General features: G+C 48.2%; 1 protein-coding gene across 1 annotated transcript in view; it reads left to right on the forward strand.

The window, feature by feature from the left end:
- LOC134958581 (protein SSUH2 homolog) overlaps window positions 1-25,840 on the forward strand; it is a 40,604-nt gene extending 14,764 nt beyond the window's left edge. Inside the window, exons 2-13 of the mRNA XM_063941278.1 lie at window positions 14,128-14,195; window positions 15,372-15,545; window positions 16,177-16,255; window positions 17,229-17,358; window positions 17,480-17,540; window positions 18,691-18,815; window positions 18,898-18,960; window positions 20,073-20,152; window positions 20,402-20,494; window positions 20,593-20,698; window positions 21,009-21,116; window positions 25,184-25,840. Coding sequence (XP_063797348.1) covers window positions 14,132-14,195; window positions 15,372-15,545; window positions 16,177-16,255; window positions 17,229-17,358; window positions 17,480-17,540; window positions 18,691-18,815; window positions 18,898-18,960; window positions 20,073-20,152; window positions 20,402-20,494; window positions 20,593-20,698; window positions 21,009-21,116; window positions 25,184-25,324 — 1,224 coding nt within the window. The 5' untranslated portion in view covers window positions 14,128-14,131 and the 3' untranslated portion in view covers window positions 25,325-25,840. The remainder of the gene's footprint in view (window positions 1-14,127; window positions 14,196-15,371; window positions 15,546-16,176; window positions 16,256-17,228; window positions 17,359-17,479; window positions 17,541-18,690; window positions 18,816-18,897; window positions 18,961-20,072; window positions 20,153-20,401; window positions 20,495-20,592; window positions 20,699-21,008; window positions 21,117-25,183) is intronic.
- The last annotated feature ends 249 nt before the right edge of the window (window positions 25,841-26,089 follow it).

Here is a 26,089-nt window from a genome sequence, read left to right on the forward strand (position 1 = left end):
GGTTGTCGAAGAACAGGGGCGGTCATGAAGGCCTCCTTTAAAGACGAAAAGGCTTCCAAAGCCTCCGGAGACCACTTGGCAGGATTGGCTCCTTTCCTAGTTAATGCGGTTATGGGAGCTATGACCGAAGAATAGTTCTGAATAAATCTTCGGTAGAAGTTAGCGAACCCCAGGAAACATTGAACTCCCTTAAGGGTAGCTGGAAGCGACCAATCCTGAATCGCCTGGACTTTAGCGGGGTCCATCTGTAACTTCTGCCCTGAGACGATGTAACCAAGGAATGGAATCGTGGGTACTTCGAAGGTGCACTTCTCTAACTTACAGAATAATTGATTCCTCCGTAAACGAGTTATAACTTCTTTGACTTGTTCTCGATGGGTCTTCAGATCCCAGGAAAAGATAAGGATGTCATCCAAATACACCACCAAGCAGTCATAGAGGAGGTCTCTGAAGATTTCATTAACAAATTCTTGAAAGACGGCTGGGGCGTTACATAGGCCAAAAGGCATTACCAGGTATTCGTAATGGCCATCGCAGGTATTAAATGCCGTCTTCCATTCGTCACCTGGGCGAATACGTATAAGATTGTAGGCCCCCCGTAAGTCCAGCTTAGTGAATACAGTAGCTCCTTTAACACAGTAGAACAGTTCTGGAATTAGAGGTAACGGATATCTGTTCTTAATTGTTATGTCGTTGAGACCTCTGTACTCAATACAAGGTCGCAGACCCCGATCCTTCTTTTTGATGAAGGAAAACCCCGCCCCGGCCGGAGAGGTGGAAGACCTGATGAACCCTTTATCCAAGTTCTCCCAGATATATTCCGACATGCCCTGTGTCTCGGCAAGTGAGAGGATAGATTCGACCTCGGGGAGGAGTTTTGCCTGGTACCAGATCAATGGGGCAATCCCAAGTGCGATGCGGAGGCAAGGTGACCGCCCCAAGTTTACTGAAAACATCTTGAAAGGCCTGGTATTCCACAGGAAGGCTGGAAGAACAGAGGGGTCTTACTGAAAGCAAACCGTTCTGGAAGCAGTCTCGCCCCCAAGAGAGAACGTCCATAGTTTGCCAGTCTATGTGGGGATTGTGTCTTAATGACCATGGAAATCCTAGGATCAGTTCATGAGAGGCTTTAGCAATTACAAGGAAAGAGATTTTTTCTGAATGAAGAACATAGTACGAAAGGATATAATACCCTCAGGAATATGACTTCCATCCACTGCAGTAACAGAAATGGTGCGATCCAAACGGACCGTTTGTATTCCAGATCGTTTGACCAGAGCTGATGTAATGAAGCCTTCGGCGGCTCCGCAATCGAGTCGTGTAGGGATGAGAAGAGAGGAAGAAGGGAGCTCCAGGTGGGTTAACAAGACAGACTTTCTTGGTATGTAATACTGAGAAGTTTCCTAGCTTTACCTCTCCAGCACAAGCTAGGAGCGGACGTTTCCCAGACGTAGATTGCAAGATTTAACAAAGTGATCAGATGCACCACAATACAAGCAGAGGTTCCCTTGTCGCCGTCTCTGACGTTCTTCGTTGAAGAGGCGGCAACGATTGATCTGCATGGGTTCTTCAATAGTTGGTGATGATGGTGTTGGTGGAAGAACAACTCTAGGCTTAGGACGATCTGACCACGATCTTTCCATACAACGTTCTCTGTACCTCAGGTCTAATTTATTGCATAAGGAAATTAATTTATCCAACTTATCAGGTACTTCCTGAGTTGCGAGGTCATCCTTGATCTTTTCGGAGAGACCGCTCCAGAAAGCTACAATGAGAGCCTCCTCGTTCCAGTTCAGTTCTGAGGAGAGAGTACGAAACTGGATCACATACCGACTGACCATACGCGTGCCCAGGCGCAGGCTCTCCAATGAGGCGGCAGAAGTTCTGCCCGGTTCAACGAAGATTCTTCGAAAGGTGGCCACGAAATTCTGAATAGTTAGACAGGATGGGATCCGTCCTCTCCCATAAAGGTGAAGCCCATTCCAACGCTTGCCCGGTAAGTAAAGAAATTATATAGGCTACTTTGGTTCGTGCTGATGGGAAGTTGGCCGACTGTAGTTCGAACTGGATTTCGCACTGGTTAAGAAACCCACGGCTTTGTTTTGGATTCCCATCAAACTTACTGGGAGATGGCAAATGCAACCGTGGAAGTGGTACTGGTACAGGAGGAAGCGGGACCGGAGGTGCTAATGTGGGAGCAGCTGTAGATACTTGAAGGGCCGTCATGGCGACACAGAGAGAATCGAGACGGTCGGACATATTCTGCATGAACTGCACAATTTGGGATTGTGTGGCCTCCTGCTTACTTAAGCGAGACCAGATATCTGCAGTTGAATCACCTCCTGAGGCCTGATCACCTGTCAAATCCATTGGGCCAGTGCTTAGTGTCACGTCTAGCGAGGTTTGAGGATCCGGCAGCTGAGACTTGCCCAAGGAGGTAGTTGGCTGTGGATGAACGAGACGAGGGGGTTGGATATAGTTCCTTCTCATGGGACAAGGGGCAATGAAGAACGCAGACGGAGCTAAGAGTCAGTGGATTGTAGTTCTTATGGATAGGGCTGAGGTAGAGAACTGTGGCTGGTGAACGATGACTTAAAGACGTAGTTGTAGACAAAGAACTGCGGGTTGTGGCTTGAAAGACGAGGTTGTAAATAATGAACTGCGGAACTGTGAATAGTGGTTAAAGACGTGGCTGAAGGCAAAGAACTGTGGACTGTGATTTGAAAGACGAGACTGTAGATTATGAACTGCGGGACTGTGGATGGTGGTTAAAGACGTGACTGGAGAAGAAGATCTGTGGAGTGTGGCTTGAAAGACGAGGCAGAAGACCCAGAGTCTTACTGGACCGGGTTTTCCAGGAGCGCTTCCACAGGCAGGAGCAGGCTAGGAATGGCAGAGCTGCAGCAGCAACAGAGAACCGGCCAAGCAGGGTCAGGAGTAACCAGAATACGGCAAGAATCCTGGGAGCACAGGCTAAGCACCTACAACAGGGTTGTAACTTGAAGCACTGGCATCCCTGTCCTAAACCAGCCCCCTTTTATAGGGAGAACTTCCCCTGGATTGGCTGGAAGAAACAGGAAACAAGAACTATGCCTCAAACTTGGTCTCCAACATGGCGACGCCCAGTAATGCAGACCTTTCTGTATAGCCACACAGCTCACTACCCCTGGTCTCCTAGCAACAGCTCAGCAAGAGCGACTCACTGCAGCGGCGTCCCGCCGCCACGAGCAGACCCCCTCACCGCCGTTACTGCCACCCTCGGACCCGGCGCAGCAGCCCACCTCTGTCGCTGCCCGCACGCCGCCTGAGAAGCCAGCCCCGCGGCCCCTGCGTATCGGTAAGACTCCAGACGCTGACACCATCGATGGTAAAAGTATTCAACATCGGTCATAGACCATTGATTTTGAATCATCGACGGTCGATGGCCATCCCTACATCACTCTGTGCGGCTGTCGGTGTAGACTGTTATACTTTTATCTGACCCACTTGTTTTTACAAATCTCATTGTGAAAAAGCCAAAATGTACTTGAAGGAAGTCTGATAAGGAGTCGATTATAATCCCTGGGGGAGGGGAGGCATTCATTTACTGGAGCCACAATAAGAATAGGGAAGATAAGAGTGTAAACCCCAATTATCTACCTCCTCCTCCTCCTCCACAGACACTGGGCACAATCCGTCTGATGCAGAACAGAGTTGGTTGTAAAATGGGTATACATAGACGTTTGTTTTTAATTGGACGATTTCTGATGGATCAGAATGACAAATCGTCCATGGCCGGACCGTGCCGGGGGCGGGCCGCAGCGGCTGCGTGAAGTCACACGCAGCCACTGCGACCCGGGCAGTGACAAGTAGTTCTCAGCCAGCGCGCTGGAGCTGAGCTGGCCGGGAGCTACTCCCGAAGTACAAAAGCATCGCCGCTGTGCAAAGCTTTTGTACTCCTGCGGGGGCGTGTGTGTGTGTGTGTGGGGGGGGTGTTTCGGGCCTGACATGCTGGGCGTCCCTCTGCATGTCTGTGTGACTGATTGTAGCCCTGCTATGATCAGGTCTGAATTAGGTCCTATTTCTCTGACGTCCTAGTGGATGCTGGGAACTCCGTAAGGACCATGGGGAATAGCGGCTCCGCAGGAGACTGGGCACAAAAGTAAAGCTTTAGGACTACCTGGTGTGCACTGGCTCCTCCCCCTATGACCCTCCTCCAAGCCTCAGTTAGATTTTTGTGCCCGGCCGAGAAGGGTGCACACTAGGGGCTCTCCTGAGCTTCTTAGTGAAAGTTTAGTTTTAGGTTTTTTATGTTCAGTGAGACCTGCTGGCAACAGGCTCACTGCATCGAGGGACTAAGGGGAGAAGAAGCGAACCTGCCTGCTTGCAGCCAGCTTGGGCTTCTTGGCTACTGGACACCATTAGCTCCAGAGGGACCGAACACAGGCCCAGCCTCGGAGTCCGGTCCCAGAGCCGCGCCGCCGGCCCCCTTACAGAGCCAGAAGCAAGAAGAGGTCCGGAAAATCGGCGGCAGAAGACATCGGTCTTCACCAAGGTAGCGCACAGCACTGCAGCTGTGCGCCATTGCTCCTCAAATACACCTCACACTGCGGTCACTGAGGGTGCATGGCGCTGGGGGGGGGCGCCCTGAGCAGCAATAAAAACACCTTGGCTGGCAAACATACATCACATATAACCCCCAGGGCTATATGGATGTATTTTAACACCTGCCAGAATCCATAAAAAGGCAGGAGAAAAGTCTGCGAAAAAGGGGCGGAGCCTAACTCCTCAGCACACTGGCGCCATTTTCTCTCACAGCTCCGTTGGAGGGAAGCTCCCTGGCTCTCCCCTGCAGTTACTACACTACAGAAAGGGGTTAAAAAAGAGAGGGGGGCACTAATTAGGCGCAGTATTAACAATACAGCAGCTATAAGGGGAAAAACACTTCTATAAGGTTATCCCTGTATATATATAGCGCTCTGGTGTGTGCTGGCATACTCTCCCTCTGTCTCCCCAAAGGGCTAGTGAGGTCCTGTCCTCTATCAGAGCATTCCCTGTGTGTGTGCTGTGTGTCGGTACGATTGTGTTGACATGTATGAGGAGGAAAATGGTGTGGAGGCGGAGCAATTGCCTGTAATGGAGATGTCACCCCCTAGGGAGTCGACACCTGAGTGGCTGAGCTTATGGAAGGAATTACGTGACAGTGTCAGCTCTTTACAAAAGATTGATGACATGAGACAGCCGGCTACTCAGCCTGTGCCTGTCCAGGTGTCTCAAAAGCCATCAGGGGCTCTAAAACGCCCGTTACCTCAGATGGCAGATACAGACGCCGACACGGATACTGACTCCAGTGTCGACGATTAAGAGACGAATGTGACTTCCAGTAGGGCCACACGTTACATGATTGAGGCTATGGAAAATGTTTTACATATTTCTGATAATACCAGTACCACTAAAAAGGGTATTATGTTGGGTGAGAAAAAACTGCCTGTAGTTTTTCCTGCATCTGAGGAATTAAATGATGCGTGGGTTTCCCCCCGATAAAAACTGTTAATTCCTAAAAAGTTATTAGCATCATACCCCTTCCCGCCAGAGGATAGGGCACGTTGGGAAACACCCCCTAGGGTGGATAAAGCGCTCACACGCTTGTCTAAACAGGTGGCACTACCGTCCCCGGATACGGCCGCCCTTAAGGAACCTGTTGACAGAAAGCAGGAGAATATCCTAAAATGTATATACACTCACACGGGTGTGATACTGCGACCAGCAATCGCCTCAGCCTGGATGTGCAGTGCTGGGGTGGCTTGGTCGGGTTCCCTGACTGACAATATTGATACCCTAGATAGGGACAGTATATTACTGACTATAGAGCATTTAAAAGATGCATTTCTATATATGCGTGATGCACAGAGGGATATTTGCCGACTGGCATCAAGAGTAAGTGCGCTGTCCATTTCTGCCAGAAGAGGGTTATGGACAAGACAGTGGTCAGGTGATGCTGATTCCAAAAGGCATATGGAAGTATCGCCTTATAAAAGGGAGGAGTTATTTGGGGTAGGTCTAACAGACCTGGTGGCCACGGCAACGGCTGGGAAATCCACATTTTTACCCCAGGTAGCCTCTCAACATAAGAAGACGCCGTATTATCAGGCGCAGTCCTTTGGGCCCCATAAGGGCAAGCGGGCAAAAGGCTCCTCATTTCTGCCCCGTGGCAGAGGGAGAGGAAAAAGGCTGCAGCAAACAGCCAGTTCCCAGGAACAGAAGCCCTCTCCCGTTTCTGCCAAGTCCTCAGCATGACGCTGGGGCTTTACAAGCGGACTCAGGCACGGTGGGGGCCCGTCTCAAAAATTTCAGCGTGCAGTGGGCTCACTCACAGGTGGACCCCTGGATCCTTCAGGTGGTATCTCAGGGGTACAAATTGGAATTCGAGACGTCTCCCCTTCGCCGTTTCCTAAAGTCTGCTTTACCGACGTCTCCCTCCGACAGGGAGGCGGTATTGGAAGCCATTCACAAGCTGTATTCCCAGCAGGTGATAATCAAGGTACCCCTCCTACAACAGGGAAAGGGGTATTATTCCACGCTATTTGTGGTACCGAAGCCGGACGGCTCGTGAGACCTATTTAAAATCTGAAATCCTTGAACACTTACATACAAAGGTTCAAATTCAAGATGGAGTCACTCAGAGCGGTGATTGCGAACCTGGAAGAAGGGGATTATATGGTGTCTCGGGACATCAAGGATGCTTATCTCCATGTCCCAATTTACCCTTCACACCAAGGGTACCTCAGGTTTGTGGTACAGAACTGTCACTATCAGTTTCAGACGCTGCCGTTTGGTTTGTCCACGGCACCCCGGGTCTTTACCAAAGTAATGGCCGAAATGATGATACTCCTTCGAAGGAAGGGAGTTTTAGTTATCCCTTACTTGGACGATCTCCTGATAAGGGCAAGATCCAGGGAACAGTTGGTAGTCGGGGTAGCACTATCTCAAGTAGTGTTGCGGCAGCACGGTTGGATTCTCAATATTCCAAAATCGCAGCTGATCCTGACGACACGTCTTCTATTCCTAGGGATGATCCTGGACACAGTACAGAAAAAGGTGTTTCTCCCGGAGGAGAAAGCCAGGGAGTTATCCGAACTAGTCAGAAACCTCCTAAAACCAGGCCAAGTGTCAGTGCATCAGTGCACAAGGGTCCTGGGAAAAATGGTGGCTTCCTACGAAGCAATTCCATTCGGCAGATTCCACGCAAGAATGCTGGACAAATGGTCCGGATCGCATCTTCAGATGCATCAGCGGATAACCCTGTCACCAAAGACAAGGGTGTCTCTCCTGTGGTGGTTTCAGAGTGCTCATCTTCTAGAGGGCCGCAGATTCGGCATTCAGGACTGGGTCCTGGTGACCACGGATGCCAGCCTGCGAGGCTGGGGAGCAGTCACACAGGAAAGAAATTTCCAGGGCTTGTGGTCAAGCCTGGAGACATCACTTCACATAAATATCTTGGAGCTAAGGGCCATTTACAATGCCCTAAGCCAAGCAAGACCTCTGCTTCAAGGTCAGCCGGTGCTGATCCAGTCGGACAACATCACGGCAGTCGCCCACGTAAACAGACAGGGCGGCACAAGAAGCAGGAGGGCAATGGCAGAAGCTGCAAGGATTTTTCGCTGGGCGGAAAATCATGTGATAGCATTGTCAGCAGTGTTCATTCCGGGAGTGGACAACTGGGAAGCAGACTTCCTCAGCAGGCACGACCTCCACCCGGGAGAGTGGGGACTTCACCCAGAAGTCTTCCACATGATTGTAAACCGTTGGGAAAAACCAAAGGTGGACATGATGGCGTCCCGCCTAAACAAAAAATTGGACAGGTATTGCGCAAGGTCAAGGGACCCTCAGGCAATAGCTGTGGACGCTCTGGTAACACCGTGGGTGTACCAGTCAGTGTAGGTGTTCCCTCCTCTTCCTCTCATACCAAAAGTACTGAGAATTATAAGACGGAGGGGAGTAAGAACTATACTCGTGGTTCCGGATTGGCCAAGAAGGTCTTGGTACCCGGAATTTCAAGAGATGCTCACGGAGGACCCGTGGCCTATACCTCTAAGAAGGGACCTGCTCCAGCAAGGACCCTGTCTATTCCAAGACTTACCGCGGCTGCGTTTGACGGCAGGGCGGTTGAACGCCGGATCCTGAAGGAAAAAGGCATTCCGGATGAAGTCATCCCTACCCTGATCAAAGCCAGGAAGGATGTAACCGCAAAGCATTATCACCGCATTTGGCGAAAATATGTTGCGCGGTGCGAGGCCAGTAAGGCCCCGATGCAGGAATTTCAACTAGGTCGATTCCTGCATTTCCTGCAAACAGGAGTGTCTATGGGCCTAAAATTGGGGTCCATTTAAGGTTCAAATTTCGGCCCTGTCAATTTTCTTCCAGAAAGAACTAGCTTCAGTTCCTGAAGTTCAGACGTTTTTAAAAGGGGTACTGCATATACAGCCTCCTTTTGTGCCTCCAGTGGCACCTTGGGATATCAATGTAGTTTTGGGGTTCCTAAAGTCACATTGGTTTGAACCACTTGAATCTGTGGAGTTAAAATATCTCATTGGAAAGTGGTCATGCTGTTGGCCCTGGCCTCGGCCAGGCGCGTGTCAGAATTGGCGGCTTTATCCTGTAAAAGCCCTTATCTGATCTTCCATTCAGACAGGGCGGAATTGAGGACTCGTCCTCATTTTCTCCCTAAGGTGGTTTCAGCGTTTCATCTGAACCAACCTATTGTGGTACCTGCGGCTACTAGTGACTTGGAGGACTCCAAGTAGTTGGACATAGTCAGGGCCCTGAAAATATATGTTTCCAGGACGGCTGGAGTCAGAAAATCTGACTCGCTGTTTATCCTGTATGCACCCAACAAGCTTGGTGCTCCTGCTTCTAAGCAGACTATTGCTCGTTGGATTTGTAATACAATTCAGCTTGCACATTCTGTGGCAGGCCTGCCACAGCCAAAATCTGTAAAAGCCCATTCCACAAGGAAGGTGGGCTCATCTTGGGCGGCTGCCCGAGGGGTCTCGGCTTTACAACTTTGCCGAGCAGCTACTTGGTCAGGGGCAAACACGTTTGCTAAATTCTACAAATTTGATACCCTGCCTGAGGAGGACCTGGAGCAGAGGCGGAACTACCGGCAGTGCAGGCAGTGCACTGCACTGGGGCCCGCCTCTGTCCAGGGGCCCAAGCATGTAATGAGTCAAACTGACTCATTACATGCCGCTGTGCGCTGCGGGCAACCGCTGCCCGCAGCGCACAGCCGCCCGGCGAAGAGAGGAGAGGAGCAGCGGTACTACAGACGGGGGAAGGAGGAGGAGGGAGGCTGAGAAGGGAGCCGCAGCAGCGCTTTGTTACTGGTGGAGGCGCTGCTGCTGCTGCCCCTCTGCTTCCCTATAGGCTGTCTTCCGAGAACAGCCTATAGGGAAGCAGAGGGGCAGCAGCAGCAGCGCCTCCACCAGTAACACAGCGCTGCTGCGGCTCCCTTCTCAGCCTCCCTCCTCCTCCTTCTCTCCAGCCCGGGAATCGTCTCTGACGCTGCACCGAGGAGCCTGAGCCAGCGGAGAGGGTAAGTATAATTCTTCTTTCTTTCTTTCTTTCTTTCTTTCTTTCTTTCTTTCTTTCTTTCTTTCTTTCTTTCTTTCTTTCTTTCTTTCTTTCTTTCTTTCCTTCTTTCTTTCTTTCTTTCCTTCTTTCCTTCTTTCCTTCTTTCCTTCTTTCCTTCTTTCCTTCTTTCCTTCTTTCCTTCTTTCCTTCTTTCCTTCTTTCCTTCTTTCCTTCTTTCCTTCTTTCCTTCTTTCCTTCTTTCTTGTGCCTGCCTGCCGCAATGTGTAAAAATGGGGGACTACCTGCCGCACTGTGTAAAAATGGGGGACTACCTGCTGCACTGTGTAAAAAGGGGGGACTACCTGCCGCAATGTGTAAAAAGGGGGGCATACCTGCCGCAATGTGTAAAAAGGGGGGACTGCCTGCAGCAATGTGTAAAAAGGGGGGACTGCCTGCAGCAATGTGTAAAAAGGGGGGATTGCCTGCCGCAATGTGTAAAAAGGGGGGACTGCCTGCCGCAATGTGTAAAAAGGGGGGACTGCCTGCCGCAATGTGTAAAAAGGGGGAATCAGCCTGCCGCAATGTGTAAAAATGGGGGACTGCCTGCCGCTATGTGTAAAAAGGGGTAATCTGCCCGACGCAATGTGTAAAAAGGGGAATCTGCCTGCCGTAATGTGTAAAAAAGGGGGACTGCCTGACGCTATGTGTAAAACAGGGGGACTGCCTGACGCTATGTGTAAAAATGGGGAATCTGCCTGCTGCTATGTGTAAAAATGGGGAATCTGCCTGCCGTAATGTGTAAAAATGGGGACGCTGTCTGCCGTAATGTGTAACAAGGGCACGCTGTCTGCCGTAATGTGTAACAAGGGCACGCGGTCTGCCGTAATGTGTAACAAGGGCACGCTGTCTGCCGTAATGTGTAAAAAGGGCACGCTGTCTGCCGCTATGTGTAACAAGGGCACGCTGTCTGCTGTAATGTGTAAAAAGGGCACGCTGTCTGCCGTAATGTGTAAAAAGGGCACGCTGTCTGCCGTAATGTGTAACAAGGGCACGCGGTCTGCCGTTATGTGTAAAAAGGGCACGCTGTCTGCTGTAATGTGTAAAAAGAGGAATCTGTTCGCTGTAAGGTGTAAAAGGGTCTCTACCTGGTGTAGTGGTGCTACTGTGCGGCGTAATTTGAATAATGGAGACTACTGTGTTGGTATTATTTTGTGGCCACACCCCTTCCCCACGAAGCCACGCCACTATGTATTTCTGCGCGCGCCTACGGCGCGCACTGCCCCTGGGGTGGACTTGGATGGGGGGGGGGGGGGCCCAAAGCATTTTGTCGCACCTGGGCCCACCGCTTGCTTGTTCCGCCACTGACCTGGAGTTCTCTCATTCGGTGCTGCAGAGTCATCCGCACTCTCCCGCCCGTTTGGGAGCTTTGGTATAATCCCCATGGTCCTTACGGAGTTCCCAGCATCCACTAGGACGTCAGAGAAAATAAGAATTTACTTACCGATAATTCTATTTCTCGTAGTCCGTAGTGGATGCTGGGCGCCCATCCCAAGTGCGGATTGTCTGCAATACTTGTACATAGTTATTGTTAACTAAATCGGGTTATTGTTGTTGTGAGCCATCTATCCAGAGGCTCCTCTGTTATCATGCTGTTAACTGGGTTCAGATCACAGGTTGTACAGTGTGATTGGTGTGGCTGGTATGAGTCTTACCCGGGATTCAAAATCCTTCCTTATTGTGTACGCTCGTCCGGGCACAGTACCTAACTGAGGCTTGGAGGAGGGTCATAGGGGGAGGAGCCAGTGCACACCAGGTAGTCCCAAAGCTTTACTTTTGTGCCCAGTCTCCTGCGGAGCCGCTATTCCCCATGGTCCTTACGGAGTTCCCAGCATCCACTACGGACTACGAGAAATAGAATTATCGGTAAGTAAATTCTTATTATCGTTTGGGAATTCAAGGGAAATCGGGATGACCAGCACGTCATTTGTACATTGTCTAATCTGTAACCAGTTTAAGTGTAAATTCCCCCACTCCCCCCCCACACACAAATGTACCAAAATAGTCTATCTCCACCCATATGCAGAGCTATACGTCTGTATACATGCATCCACTCTTACTCCGCAGCATGTGCGCCATCATTGGCGTATACTCCCATGTACATGTGTTGAGATGCGTTTGCTTCTACACCCAGTGGTGGAACTACATTTTTGGGACTCTGAAGCTTTAACTGTTATGGGGGGCCCCCTTCGCAACCAGCAACAATAGGGCAACATTGATCCAGGAGCTGCTGGGAGTTGTAGTCCAGCTCTGTGATTTGCGCTCTGTAAATAGCGTTAAGCGTGTATCCATCCTAAACTACAATTCCCGACTATTTACAGAGCGCAAATCATAGAGCTGGACTACAACTCCCAGTAGCTCCCGCGGTACTAAGCGACTTGCGTCCAAGCTATAATAGCGGCTAGAAGCCTGGCTGTCATCATGGTGATATTGGTGACGTGTTGTTACCATACAGTGCATAAAAACAACGGCTGAAAATCAGATTTTTGGTATTAAAATGTACAAGTGAGATGAGTGCAGCCAGGCCCTTCTGGGATTAGGGGCCCTGAAGCTTAAGCTTCGTTAGTTTCAATGTAGGTCCGTTACTGTCTACACCCAAACAGCACTAGGCCACTTCTGCATCCCCCTTCTCTCCCCGCCGGGTACACACGTCTGCATTGGTGTACACACCTGTGTTCTCTTTCTGGCCATGGGGGTCATTCCGAGTTGTTCGCTCGGTAAAAATCTTCGCATCGCATCGATTTTCCGCTTAATGCGCATGCGCAATGTCCGCACTGCGACTGCGCCAAGTAAATTTGCTATGCAGTTAGGAATTTTACTCACGGCTTTTTCATCGTTCTGGCGATCGTAATGTGATTGACAGGAAGTGGGTGTTACTGGGCGGAAACAGGCCGTTTTATGGGCGTGTGGGGAAAACGCTACAGTTTCCGGAAAAAACGCAGGAGTGGCCGGAGAAACGGGGGAGTGTCTGGGCGAACGCTGGGTGTGTTTGTGACGTCAAACCAGGAACGACAAGCACTGAACTGATCGCAGATGCCGAGTAAGTCTGGAGCTACTCAGAAACTGCTACGAGGTGTGTAATCGCAATATTGCGAATACATCGTTCGCAATTTTAAGATGCTAAGATTCACTCCCAGTAGGCGGCGGCTTAGCATGAGCAAATCTACTAAAATCCGCTTGCGAGCGAACAACTCGGAATGACCCCCCATGTGCAGTGCAAATTAGTTTCTTGCAACTTGGCTAATGCTGTATGTATAAATTCAGCTGTGTGTCAGACACAATATATGCACGTATGTTCCCTGTACTGGCTGCAGTGTCGGACTGGGGAATGTAGGGCCCACGGGGGAATGCAGTGGTAGGGGCCCATGTTTAGGGGTGTCCCAGTCTCTAGAGGGGGCGTGCCCAGCCACCACATTGGTTTGCTAACCATTTTGCAAGTGTTGGTCCCCTAAATAAATATATACAGTAAATACTGTAGTGTATGCAAGATAATGTACTAGATTAGTAACCGCACATTCTTGAACCTGATCCCTAGAGGAGTGGGTGGGCCCCCAGGCAGTAGGGCCCACCGGTAGTTTCCCCTGTACCCCTGTGGGCCAGTCCAACCCTGACTGGCAGGAGTTAGGATGCTATGCTATACAATCTTATTATAGCAATCGTTAATGTTATGGAAGGTATGCCATTATAATTGTGATGGGTCTATTTACCATTGATGACAGTGGGCCCCCATAATAGTTACAAAACAACCGCTCGCTGACACCAGTACTTGCAGCGGAGAGGTTTACAATAAATCCATGCCTACTGCTGACACACTGTAACAGTACGTTGTTACCTCAGCCATAATGTCCTGGAGTGGTGAGGGTTAACTCGCTTCCTCACAAGGCATGTATGGACTTCCGCTTATGTGTGCCAGCTAGCAGTGGAACTGAAAGGACAGATTTGGGCTTTCGCATCCATTAACTTAATAAGAAACAAAACACTTTTTGTTTTCACTGGCAGGAGGACCTTCGTCCTTTAGTTCTACAGGTATGTCCCAGATGTACTAAGCCTTGGAAAGTGATAATTAACACGGAGATAAAATACCAACCAACCAGCTCCTAACTGTCTTTTTTAAAACCCAGCCTGTAACATGGAGTTAGGAGCTGATTGGTTGGCTTTTATCACAGTGAAATTTATCACTCTCTAAGGCTTCGTACATCTCCGTTTCCAGACTTCTGTCCTCAAGACTAACGGTGCAGGTGTTAGTGATATCCACGCTTGAGCACAGAAGCTTACATCAAAATAACCGAGGTGCTAATTAGGTCACATGTGCTCAAGTATTTCTATCCTTAAAACCTGGACTGTTAGTGTGCCTTGAGTGGTTGGGAACCCTGCTTTAGTAAATAGGGCTCTGATTATACTCTCATCTTCCGTGTAACGCTTGCTGCAGAGCTACAATCACTGAGTTTGCTTTTGTTACTTTGTTTCTTCTCCTTCTTCTAATACAACATTACCTGTTTATTTTCTTTTTTAATGAAATAGAACCATGGAAACGTCAAATTATGGACCGATGGGTCATCAGTACCAGCCCGGATACCCAATGAACCCAGGTAATGTCTTAATTTACGGTGTACGGCGGATAGGAAGGAAGAAAAACTGATATTTTAATTTGCAACGATAACACAGAGGATGATCAATGATTCCGTACGTGTAAAAGGTATCAGCTTTACCCATAAAGGCTAACGAAGGTGCTGGTATCCTGGATGGCGACACTTAGTAATTAGTAGAGAAAGATCCTGTTTTGTGGTTGCACAAAGTACCCGCTGCGTAGGGAGTAAAAGAGGAAGGAGTATATAGTGTGTATATATATATATATATATATATATATTCGCATCACATCACATCCCCAGATCACTAGCTGTAACCAATGTCTTATAAGCTATAGTAGTGTATAAACCCCTGGCAGCCCACTTGCATTATTTTTATACCCCCGACATTTGCACAGCAATACCGTTATAATGATTATAATTGTAATGATTATAATTGCCATTCGATTATAAAGTTTAGGTGTCACAACAATACATTTTATATGAACAAGATCTAAAACAAACGCACAACTATGGAATGAATCGTGTGTGTATATACATTGTGGCAGGGACAGCGTGCTTTCCCATGAGGTTAATGTGGAGCAGCAGGTTTGTGCAGAGATGGAGCAATAAACAGCATGGTGTAATAAGATCCAGTCCAGGTTTTTCAAGGGTCAGTGGTAAGGCATGGACAGGGCTAATTAGCAGCACCTGACATCTGCCTTTAAAGTTGTGTCAGTTCAGAGCCACAGGGCTTCTGACGGTGAACCAGTCACCCAGATGATAGGCTAGGGGTGTGGGGGGTTAAGCTAGGGAGTCGTATGGATTTAATCCAGCATATGTGATCTATTTTACAACATATATATCTGGTTCTCGCATATTACAATTGATGAAATTGTGTAAATTGACACTCAAACTATAGACCGCATAAGCTTGACGTACTGTGATGAATGGGGCTAGATATCCCCCATATGCAGCTTTCCCGGGTGTCTAATTATCACATGGAAGTCCCACCATGACAGCTATTACCCCTGGTGATACCAGTAACCCAGGTTGAGAACAGGTGTGCTCTATCTTCATTCCTCCTCAAGCATGCTGAGAGTTGTAGTCCATGTTTTATTTTGTTACTTGCTCTTGGCCTCCCCATGGCCTCTGTAGCCCCGGTGTTAATGCTTGTATGTCATTCTTCTCTGTTCTTAGCGGTTGGAAATCTAGCAATGGCTCCAGTGGCAAATTACCCACCAGCTATAAATCCCGGGATGGTTCCAGCTTATTACCCTACAGTGAACACGAATTCCCATGACCCTCAAACCGCACCTTACCCCCCATTTACAGGCATCCCTGGCTACGAAGGCATGGCCGGCGGTGATAGCAGTAAGTGTTCGGATATATGTGTTGTGATACCGCACTGTTGTCTTCTGGTGTGGTACTACGCTAGATGAGTATCTGTCATCCTCCTCATAGTGCAGTGACCGCCATCACGGCTGGATTGGGGGTTGGTGATAAGCACTTGACCACAAACAGTTCTAGTGGATGGAGGGGGGTGTTACCAACATGTTCTGAGGGAATATGGCGATACATCTGTTAGTGCTCTTTACGCTATACGTCTGAGGGGGAGAGCTTTCAAATTTCGGAGAGAGATAATGTACCAGCCAATCAGCTTCTCTCATTTTGCAGGCTGCATTTGAAAAATAAAAGTTAGAAGCTGATTGGCTGGTACATCACCTCTCCACACTTTATCGCTATCCGAGATGTGATAAATCAACCCCCCGGTGTGCACAAAGCTTGGCTCCACAGCAAGACTGAATTGCACCCTGTAACTTCTAATTTTACCCCTTGGAAGACTATCTTGAACGCCGCTGATTGTTTCCTACCCCACATATGACTTGCGATGTCCGCGACGGTGTCGCCAGTTTGCATTTGCATAATGACCGTAGCTGTAGCTAATTAGGTTACACGTTGCATATATTGTGCATCAGCCATGATTGACTGTGTTTCTTTGCAGATGGAAAATTTCTGCCACCTCCACCCATTATTGGGCCAGGACCTGGAGCCGTGCCCCCACCTGCAAGCAATGACTGGACGTAAGTAGCTCTCGTACCTGCTTTTTCCATGAAGATTAAACTAATTTCCCTTTTTTAGGACCATGCCACAGAATGCTTATAGCAAGTAGGTTCGATGTACTGAGGCCATGAAGCTGCCACCGGGGTCTCTGTCACCCTAGAAAGGGGCTTTTAGGTTGTAGGCTCTTTTATAACGTGTTACAAATGGGAACTACCTGAAGTTTCTGGTGATTTACAGACTTTAATGATGTCTTATCTTACTGTATGGCCGGCATAATTCCCGGTGGCCTAATTCACTGCATTCTGTCCAAATGGTACAGAGGTTTGCCATCAGGTCGCGCTAGTACTAGTGTCCTGAGGTAGAAGTATATATGTACTGAATAATGTTCCTGTATTTTAGCTTAATAGAGTAGTTTGTTTTATTGTAACATTTTACATGCCGGTAGGACATTCAGTGGGAGGAACCAGCTACTAGGCTCAGGGCAGCCACTTGGGGGGAACTGTGGGGACTGGTGTCCCGGGCCCTTACAGAGAGAGGGGGGCCCACCCCTGGCTCCTGTCGCCAATACTGGTAGAGCTCCACCAGTCTGAGAATAAACAGCAGTCTGATGTACAAGGAGGACTTCTTAAAACAAGCCTTATCTGCGCATCAGCTCTCTGTAAACCGTTCCTGTAGGTCCGCAACACTCCACCTATATGTAACGTCACAATGTATGACATCACATAGGGGTGGAGCAGAGCGGCAGAATCCTTTTTTTGGGTGGGAGGGGCCCTGTCTATTTGGTCAGTCCTGGGCCCCATAATTTCTGATGGCAGCCCTGACTAGGCTCTATGGGTAATTAGGAGTAATAGCCAGTAGTAAATGTTAGACATTGTCCCCTCTCGGAGCCCATCTGGTTCCCTCCTGAGAAGATCATTAGGTTGCGTGAGACATGTGAGACATGCCGTGGTGGTAGCGTTACAGTATTGCAACCGCATCCTTTCCTCTCTGTAGGATTCCAACCATCTCAAAGGATACTGCTAAACAGGCTCTCCTGGAATACGCCAACGGCAAATGCTGCTATGGCACGTCACCAGTCCAAGAGATGGAGATTACCCAGCTCAGTCCTTTCAGTACCTACAGGGTAACTATGCTGCTTCTGGCTTCCCGTACAGGCTTTCAGCTAGAGGACAGTGACTTGTCCTTTTATGTAGAAGAGTATCTGTATTATTATTATTATCTGTGGTGTCTTGTTCTATTTCTAGTATCGCTTGGAAACATTCACCGAGTCACGGGCGTGCGAGGGGGTGACTAAACCCTTAAACGGTTAGTAATACATTGGAGGGATTATATGTGTTTGAGTAAATCTCATGTTACTCTATGTAAATGAATTACTTCCTGTGCCTGCACGGCTTCAAAAATCTGTTGCTTCCTGTACGTAGAAGCCACCTCTGATGCTCCTCACAACCTTCATCTAGGCCTGTTCTAGCCACCACTGGTGCTCCTCACAACCTTCATCTAGGGCTGTTCTAGCCACCTCTGTTGCTCCTCACAACCTTCATCTAGGCCTGTTCTAGCCACATCTGGTGCTCCTCACAAACTTCATCTAAGCCTGTTCTAGCCACCTCTGTTGCTCCTCACAACCTTCATCTAGGCCAGTTCTAGCCACCTCTGGTGCTCCTCAAAACCTTCATCTAGGCCTGTTCTAGCCACCACTGGTGCTCCTCACAACCATCATCTAGGGCTGTTCTAGCCACCTCTGTTGCTCCTCACAACCTTCATCTAGGCCTGTTCTAGCCACATCTGGTGCTCCTCACAAACTTCATCTAAGCCTGTTCTAGCCACCTCTGTTGCTCCTCACAACCTTCATCTAGGCCAGTTCTAGCCACCTCTGGTGCTCCTCAAAACCTTCATCTAGGCCTGTTCTAGCCACCTCTGGTGCTCCTCACAACCTTCATCTAGGCCAGTTCTAGCCACCTCTGGTGCTCCTCACAAACTTCATCTATGCCTGTTCTAGCCACCTCTGGTGCTCCTCACAAACTTCATCTAGGCCTGTTCTAGCCAGCTGCCCAGTATTGGCTGCCCACTAAGGCAGGCATTCCCAACCTTGGTCTTCAGGGCACACTATCAGTCTAGGTTTTAGTGATATCCATGCTTAAGCACAGATGGTTAAATCCAAATAACTGAAGTACTAATGAAGACACCTGTTCTTACGCATCGATATTACTAAAACCTAGACTGTTAGTGTGCATTGAGGACCGAGGTAGGGAATGTCTGCACTGAGGTGTCGCACCGCGTCTGTGAGAGGCACTGGTGTAGGCTAACCGTCTAGGCACACCATTTAAATAGACACAAGATAATGCAGGGATAGGAAGTTTCATGTACTGGCAGGTGAAGAGACAGGTAGCATCGGTCGTCCCTGATCTGCCATATTCTGTCTTAGGCTGTACGCTATTCTCTTTCTTATTTTATGCAGATCAAGCAATTGACTCTGCAGCCAACGGCCCGGCCCCTCAGCCATGGGAGATCCCAGCGCAGCCCCCGACCCTCTTCAATGATGAAATTCGGAAAATGCCGGTTCCTCACACCTCTTCCAAGAAGGTAATAAAGACTGCGCACAACGGGAAGAGAGAAACGCGCAGCAACAGGGTGATGGTTCTAACTTTACCCTCTTGTCTTACAGTCCTGCCAAGAGTGCAATGGAAAGGGGAAAATTATTTGTCAGGCGTGTAATGGAAACAGCCAGGTAAGTAATGGCCACGGTACTTCTTCTGTAAGAAACATACATATCGATAAGGAGTTTGAGCAAGTTTCACCCGTTGGTCCTCTTCTCTCTACACCTCCTCCCTTGGAGATCTCATCCACTTTCTTAGCCTCTATGGTGATGTTCAAACTTTCTTCTCCTGTCCTCTTGCCCTTCACCCTCTCTAATATCTACAGTTGTCTTTTTCCTGTATGTGCCAGCGCTGTCTTAATTTCAACATGTATTAGTGTAAACTTCTAGTTTACCATGGTGCTATTAGCGGTCACTTACTTCGGGGAAGATATCTCAAGTAATGAGAAGGTTTTTAATTTTTAAACAAAAAAGAGGTTATTACCACTTCTCCATATGTATCAAAAGACATTGTGTGTAGAAATCCATTTTTTCCAGCCAGCTATGGCAGCAGCCCTTTTATAGCAACTTGGCAATATCGCCAACAGCAATAACGCAGAAAGGGCCTGATTCTCATTTGGAAGTAAAGCAAAAAAAGTAAGCAACTTGTATTTAAAAAAAACAAAAACCATTTTACAATGCAAGGGGAGCAAATACACATTTATATTTTTTTCTGTGCAGGGTAAATAGTGGCTGCTTTTTCACGTAGCCCACAGATGTTACACACCTCTATTTTTACACTACAATTTAGATTTCAGTTTGGAAACGCCCCATCCAAATCTAACTCTCTCTGCACATGTTACATCTGCCCCCCTTGCAGTGCAGCTTGGTTTTGCCCAGGTCCTCAGTAACTTGCTTTTTTTTTTTTTTGCTTTACTTCCAAATCCGTATCGGGCCCATTGTGGAGTAAAAACACTCCTAAACTTAAACATAGGGGGAGATGTCTCAAACCTACTAAAAAGTGGAGAAGTTGCCCATAGCAACTAATCAGCTTCTACCTGTAATTTTATAGATTGCATTCTTGATAAATGCTAGCTAGAAGGTGATTGGTTTCTATAGGCAACAACTTCACCTGTCCACTTCTCCACTGACTAGAAAGTTTGATACATATCTGGGCTGTGATATTATACTCCTGACCTTATTGGCGACCACTTTATTCCTAAACCTTTACACCCGCTGCATTCAGATATATTTATTGTTTACAGGTGAAATGCAGCAACTGCGACGGCTCCGGGACACGCTCCGGGGAGGAGTGCTCCAATTGCAGCGGGTCTGGAACAAAGGGGTAAGAGGCATCTTGTAAGGTTTGAGGCTTGGTGAACCCAAATTTCATTTGTGTGATCTGATGGTGACCTGAATGCTGTGCTTTTCAGAAATGGACTGTGCAGCATTCAGAATGGACGTTACAGTGCACTTAGTTACAGTATATGTATGTTCCCTCTTGTGATGGCCGGAATAGGTTGATCTATCTTCAATTTAGTAATCTATTTATTTGTTTTAATAAATGCCCTTTAATGTTTGTGTATCCTTACAGATGCAATGCCTGCAATCAGACAAATGTCCAGACTTGCCCAGCCTGCAGCGGGAAGGGACAAGTTATAACCTACATTGAGCTGACGATAACATGGTGAGGACTTGGGAAACAGGGATAAGTCGGGCGTTACAGGGGTCTGAAGATGTGGAACAGCAATGGGCTTAAGGCGAGTCCTCCTTATTTTCCTGCAGGAAGAATAACCTTTTTGAATTCATACCCGACCACCACTCGGACTTCCCGACCGACCTCTTCAAGAAAGTGTCTGGAGAGAAACTGTTCATGGATGAACAATTGTTGGTGAGTAGTCCGTACCTGTGCCGCATCCGGGTGCACAATTAACCCACATTTATCCACCAGACTGTGCTCTTACAATGCGATTGGTTCCCTGTGCTGGGAGTGGCACACAGGTCATGCCATGTGACCGTCTCGTCCTTGTCCAATTGACCAGGCGGTCCATTGTAAGTGCAGACCTATCGTGAATCTGCAGGAAGGGCTCCTTTTTGCAATTCTTGCAGATGTTCTGCTGTAGCCCTGTGTGAATTACACAAGATGAGAACGCCGCTGTGCTGATGTCGTTAACTCTTAGCTGTGTGTGATTTATATAAAGGTGCCGCCCCTGATGAATTTCCCGGAGCAGTCCATTAACCAGGCGTCCCAGAACGCTGTGCAGCAGCATTACTCTCAATACATCTCCTCCTGCCGGATCTTGAAGCAGGTACGTACCGGCATACACCCATTGCATGTAGCAATCTGTAGTCTCTATCCTATGGTGGGGAAATTAATTTAATAGGGAGATTTCTCAAACCTTCTTCTAATTGTCATTTTTCCAAACACAGCCTGTAACATGACAGCTAGGAGCTGATTGGTTGTTACTGTATCTCTCTCCAAGCTTTGATAAATTCCCCCCTTAATCTTCCATGGTTCCATGTGTTTTTCAGGCTCTTTAACGTGGCCCCAGTAGCTGTTACTCTGGACAGGCAGGGGGTATAGCAGTGGGCAGCAAATCACAGCGGGTGACCTTCCAGGTGCAGGCCACCTGGAACATTTATTCTGCTACCTAGTAATGTCAGACATCACCCACTAGACCCTCTGACCCGCTGCAGGTGGGCCATCGTTCTCTCCACACTTCCTGTAAACTATTTTTCCACTTCTACTGTATATGCGGTAGGAGGCGCTGTCCCTGGTACCTATCACAATGTCTTATTATATCGGAGGGGGGCTAGAAATTAATAATCATGATATGGAAAAGTTTAACTCGAGGGAAAGTGTAAAGTTTACTTTATGGAAGTCAAAAATATACACCTGCCTGATAAATATACACCTGCCTGATAAAAAAATAAAAAAAAATAGTATTTCATGCCCTGGTATAGTGTGGGTTGAGCTTGTGTCCATCACAAGAGTAGCAGACTGCCTTGAAAACTGATGACCGCTCTCACTTATAGTATTATACATACAACCCCATACTCTTTCCCCGTACTGCTGCCCATTTTAGTGGAAACTAATCTAAAAAAAATTTCTTTTATTTTCTCAAGATTGCTGAACTTTTTTTTTTCCAAAATGTTTTTTTTTTTTTTTTATTGAGAAACTCACACAAGACAATAAGAGTAGACTTGGCACAGTATACATGGGATACAACAGTTTAGTGCACCATGGCATTCCTCCCAAGATGTTATAAAACCCTCAGTAAGGATGGGTGACTAATAACCATAGGGCTCAGACTACAGAAAGCAAAGGAAGGGTTGGTCAGTCACCATATCTAATCTTTAGGGGGATAAACCTAAAACAGGGAGGACTCTCTGGAGGCGACCTTCATATTATACCATGGTGTCATCCAGTGCTTAAAGTGGTCCTAGAGAGGTGGTGGAACTCACCCCCCTCCCCACGGCGCCAATGCAAAAAAGGGTGGGTGGTCTAAAAAAGGGTCGTGTTACACAATAGTAATAATGCCCACAGTAGTAGCATCCCATAATACACATAATGCCCACAGCAGTAGCGCCTCTTATACAATGCCCACAGTGGTAGGGACCCTTATATAGAGCCCATAGTAGTGGTTCCACTTATGCAATGCCCGCAATAGCAGTGCCCCCAGTAGTAATGCCCTTAATGGTAATGCCCGTGTAATATAGCCCTCAGTAGTAATGTTGCCTGTAGTAATGCCCCCAGTCGTTTAGCCCCTGTAGTTATGCCCCTTCGTAGTTTAGCCCCCAGTAGTAATGCCTCAAAGTAGTAATGCCCCCAGTAGTTTAGCCCCTGTAGTTACACCCCCATTAGTAATGCCCTCTTGTAGTTTGCCACCAGTAGTTATCCCCCAGTAGCTTGCCCCCAGCAGATGCCCCCCAGTAGTAATGTCCCCCAGTAGTAATGCCCCCAGTAGTTGCCCCTCTGTAGTTTGCCCCCAGTAGTAATGCCCTCCTTTAGTTTGCCCCCTTGTAGTTTGCCCCCAGTAGTAATGCCCCCAGTAGATGCCCCTCAGTAGTTTGCCCCCCAGTAGTAATGCCCCCCAGTAGTAATCCAGTAGTTTGCCCCCAGTAGTAATGCTCCCCCCATTTGTTTTACTCCCAGTAAATGCCCCTCAGTAGTTTGCCCACCAGTAGTAATGCCCCCCCAGTAGTTTGCCCTCAGTTGATGCCCCCCCAGTAGTAATGCCCCCCCCCCAGTTGTTTGCCCCCAGCAGATGCCCCTCAGTAGTTTGCCCCCCAGTAGTAATAACCCCCCCCCCCTTAGTTGATGCCCCCCCTCCAGTGGTAATGCGCCCCCCCCCCCCCCAGATGCGCTGCTACACAAATTAAAAAAAGACAAAGACAACACACACCATACTTACCAAGCCCCGCTCCGTGTCCGGCCGCTGCAGTCTTCTGAGCGTCCGCTCCTCGGCACTATTGGAGAGACGTCATGACGTCTCTTCCATAGCGCGCAATGACAGAGCTGGCTGCCGCTGTGCAGGGACACAGGCGCCCGCTGGTAACACAATCTCAGCGGGCGCCCGTCATCTCCCTGCTGCTGCAGCGGCGGCGCCGGGGACACATGGGGTGAGGTGAGCCAGAGGAGGCGGAACTGCGTTCCGTCTCCAAATGGAACTGACGGAACGCAGTTCCGCCCCGTTCCGGCTCACTTTAACCCCTGGTGTCATCCCCAGGGCCATTTTAACAGCAGTGTAGGCCCCTGGGCAAAGCAATACACTGGGGCCCCTACTCATCCTCCAGTATTAGAGGTGGGGGGTGCTATCAGTGACAGCTTTGATGTCCTGCGGTCAGTAGGAGGTGTTCTATCTTCCGCTCAGCATGTAGGACCTGGAGCAGTAATTCTGCTAATTACTCCTTTACTGCACAGATGGTGGGAGATGGGGCGGGAGGGAGAACACTAAACTGTAGAAGGGGGTATTGGGATGAATGAAGGGGCCCCAGTACATGACTTCCAGGGTGGTAGGGGATGTTTAATACGCAGGGGAGGGGTGGATAGTGGAGTGGGCTTAATATTCATCATTTTCCGGTGGGAGGGCAGATTGCTTGATTGCAGATATCTCCAGTTCCTGGAAATAGATTTCTTAGCTTCCAATTACATAAAAAAACAAGAGAGTCCCACCTTTCAGGAGGTTCTGGGAACTTGGGGATCAGAGTTCAGGAACCAGAGCAATCTACCAGCAAAAATATAAAACTGCATACCAGGCGTGTGGAGCTGGAGCAGAGACCAGCTGCTGGGAGGCTGATATCTCTGGTTCTTGGCATAGTAGAGACAAGCTGCCAGTGTCCACTGAAAGGGGAGAGTCCCAGCTTTTGGAGAGTACTCTTAAAAAAAACTCTAGGTCAGACATAACCTGAGATATCTTGCTGGGAATAGCAAGTAACAGGCTTGGATGGGGACCACTGCTTTGAAGTTAGATATCTCCAGTTCCCCAGGGCTGATTTGCAAAAATCTGAAACCTCTGGAAAAAGGCGACCCTCGGCTATCAGCCTAGGGCCCTTGTACTCATGGGGCCCTTGGACAAGTGCCCAGTGAACCCATATGAAAAGACAGCCCTGGTCATCCCAACTGCCTTCATACATAATCCCTAGTATGTGATGGCAAAGTGATAAGATAAGGAAGCCAAATAGTAAAAGTTTCAGCGATAGAATTAATATCAAGGGAGCATTCAATCCAATCCATTTGGTACAAATATGCCAAATGTGGTGACGTGAGAGATCTAGGGTGGGATGTAATGCTGCCCCAGTTCTGCGCCTGTGTGGTTTGCTGTCAGAACTTGGACTTTTTTTTATTTTTTTTGCCTTGTACATGAATGCCCCTTTAAAAAAAAAAAAAAAAAAAGTGCGTCCGGCATCCTACATGGTCGCCGAACTGCGGCGGAATAACATCCCGCCCATTGAAACGGGCTCCTAATTTATCCACTGAGATAATATTGTTTTCTTTGATGCAGCAGCTATACAAGCCATAAGTAATCTATAACCTTTGGAGCGGGTACAACTTATGGATGGGGGCATAATGATTCCAAAAGGCCCGGACATTTGGACTGTGAATGGCATTCCAAGATCCCTGCTGATATAAATCTGGATGTCTTTCCAAAAGGTCTGGGCAGCAGGACAAGTCCACATTAGCATAGCATTAAACAGTTTGAGTTATCGTCCCTTGTGCGCCGGGATTCCGGCTGTCTGCATTGTTAGCTGTTGGGACTCCGGCGTCGGTATTCTGACCGCTGGGATACCAGCACCCGGCAAATTGATTGCATCCCATACCGCTGTTCCAATTGATAATATAAGTCATACAACTCCTCCTTCTCTACCCCCGCAGAGACAATCCATTGAGTGGCTGCCTCTCAACAAGGTGGAGTACACCTGGAAGGGGAAGAACTGCAGCTACTACGTCTATGGCAAGGAGAACAAGGTGGAGACCAAGAACTATCCCGACACCTGCTGCTGCGTCATTCTGTGACCGCCGCCTCTTGCCGCAGCTACACAAGATCATTTTTAAATACTAGTGTCCCCCCCCCCCCCCCCCCCTTCTTTAACAACTGTGATATTGTGCACACCTACACCTACAGAATTCCTCTCTGAGTTACAGCTGTATCCTACGCCAATGCAGGACTTTGTTGGACAATGCATACGGTGTCCAGCGGGTTTGGTGAATAATGTGTATTGTGTATTTTGTGTGTGTGTTGTAAGAGCTGGTGACCTGCAACATATTTACATGCCACCAAAATGAAGGTCAATGTAAGAAACCTGTTACAGTTTAGGATAGATTTAATTGAAATGAAAAATTGGGGATTTTCTTTCTTCCTTCTTATTATTTTACCTTTTTAAAGAGACTTTTTTCATACCTTTGTTTTATTTGCTGTGTGTGACATAAAGCTCTGAGCCACTAGTGTTATTTTTTTTAAACAGATTTGGTGAATTTAGATCCTTTTTGTGTAACAGAAGTCGTTTTGTCAGTAAACCTTTTTCTATATAACATCTGGCATTTGTTTGCTCTATTAATGACGGCATTCTAGGAAATGTAATTTATGTCCTACGCCTGCGATGAGTCACACAAGTGATTTAGGGCGTGCTGTTCTGTGCTGTGTTCTGTGCTGCCTGTGCTGTGTTCTGTGCTGCTTGTGCCGCGTCCTGTGCTGCTTGTGCTGTGTTCTGTGCTGCTTGTGCTGTGTTCTGTGCTGCTTGTGCTGTGTCCTGTGCTGCTTGTGCTGTGTCCTGTGCTGCT

The sequence above is a fragment of the Pseudophryne corroboree genome, chromosome 9 (genome assembly GCF_028390025.1).
Source record: "Pseudophryne corroboree isolate aPseCor3 chromosome 9, aPseCor3.hap2, whole genome shotgun sequence".
NCBI classification, from domain to species: Eukaryota; Metazoa; Chordata; class Amphibia; order Anura; family Myobatrachidae; genus Pseudophryne; species Pseudophryne corroboree.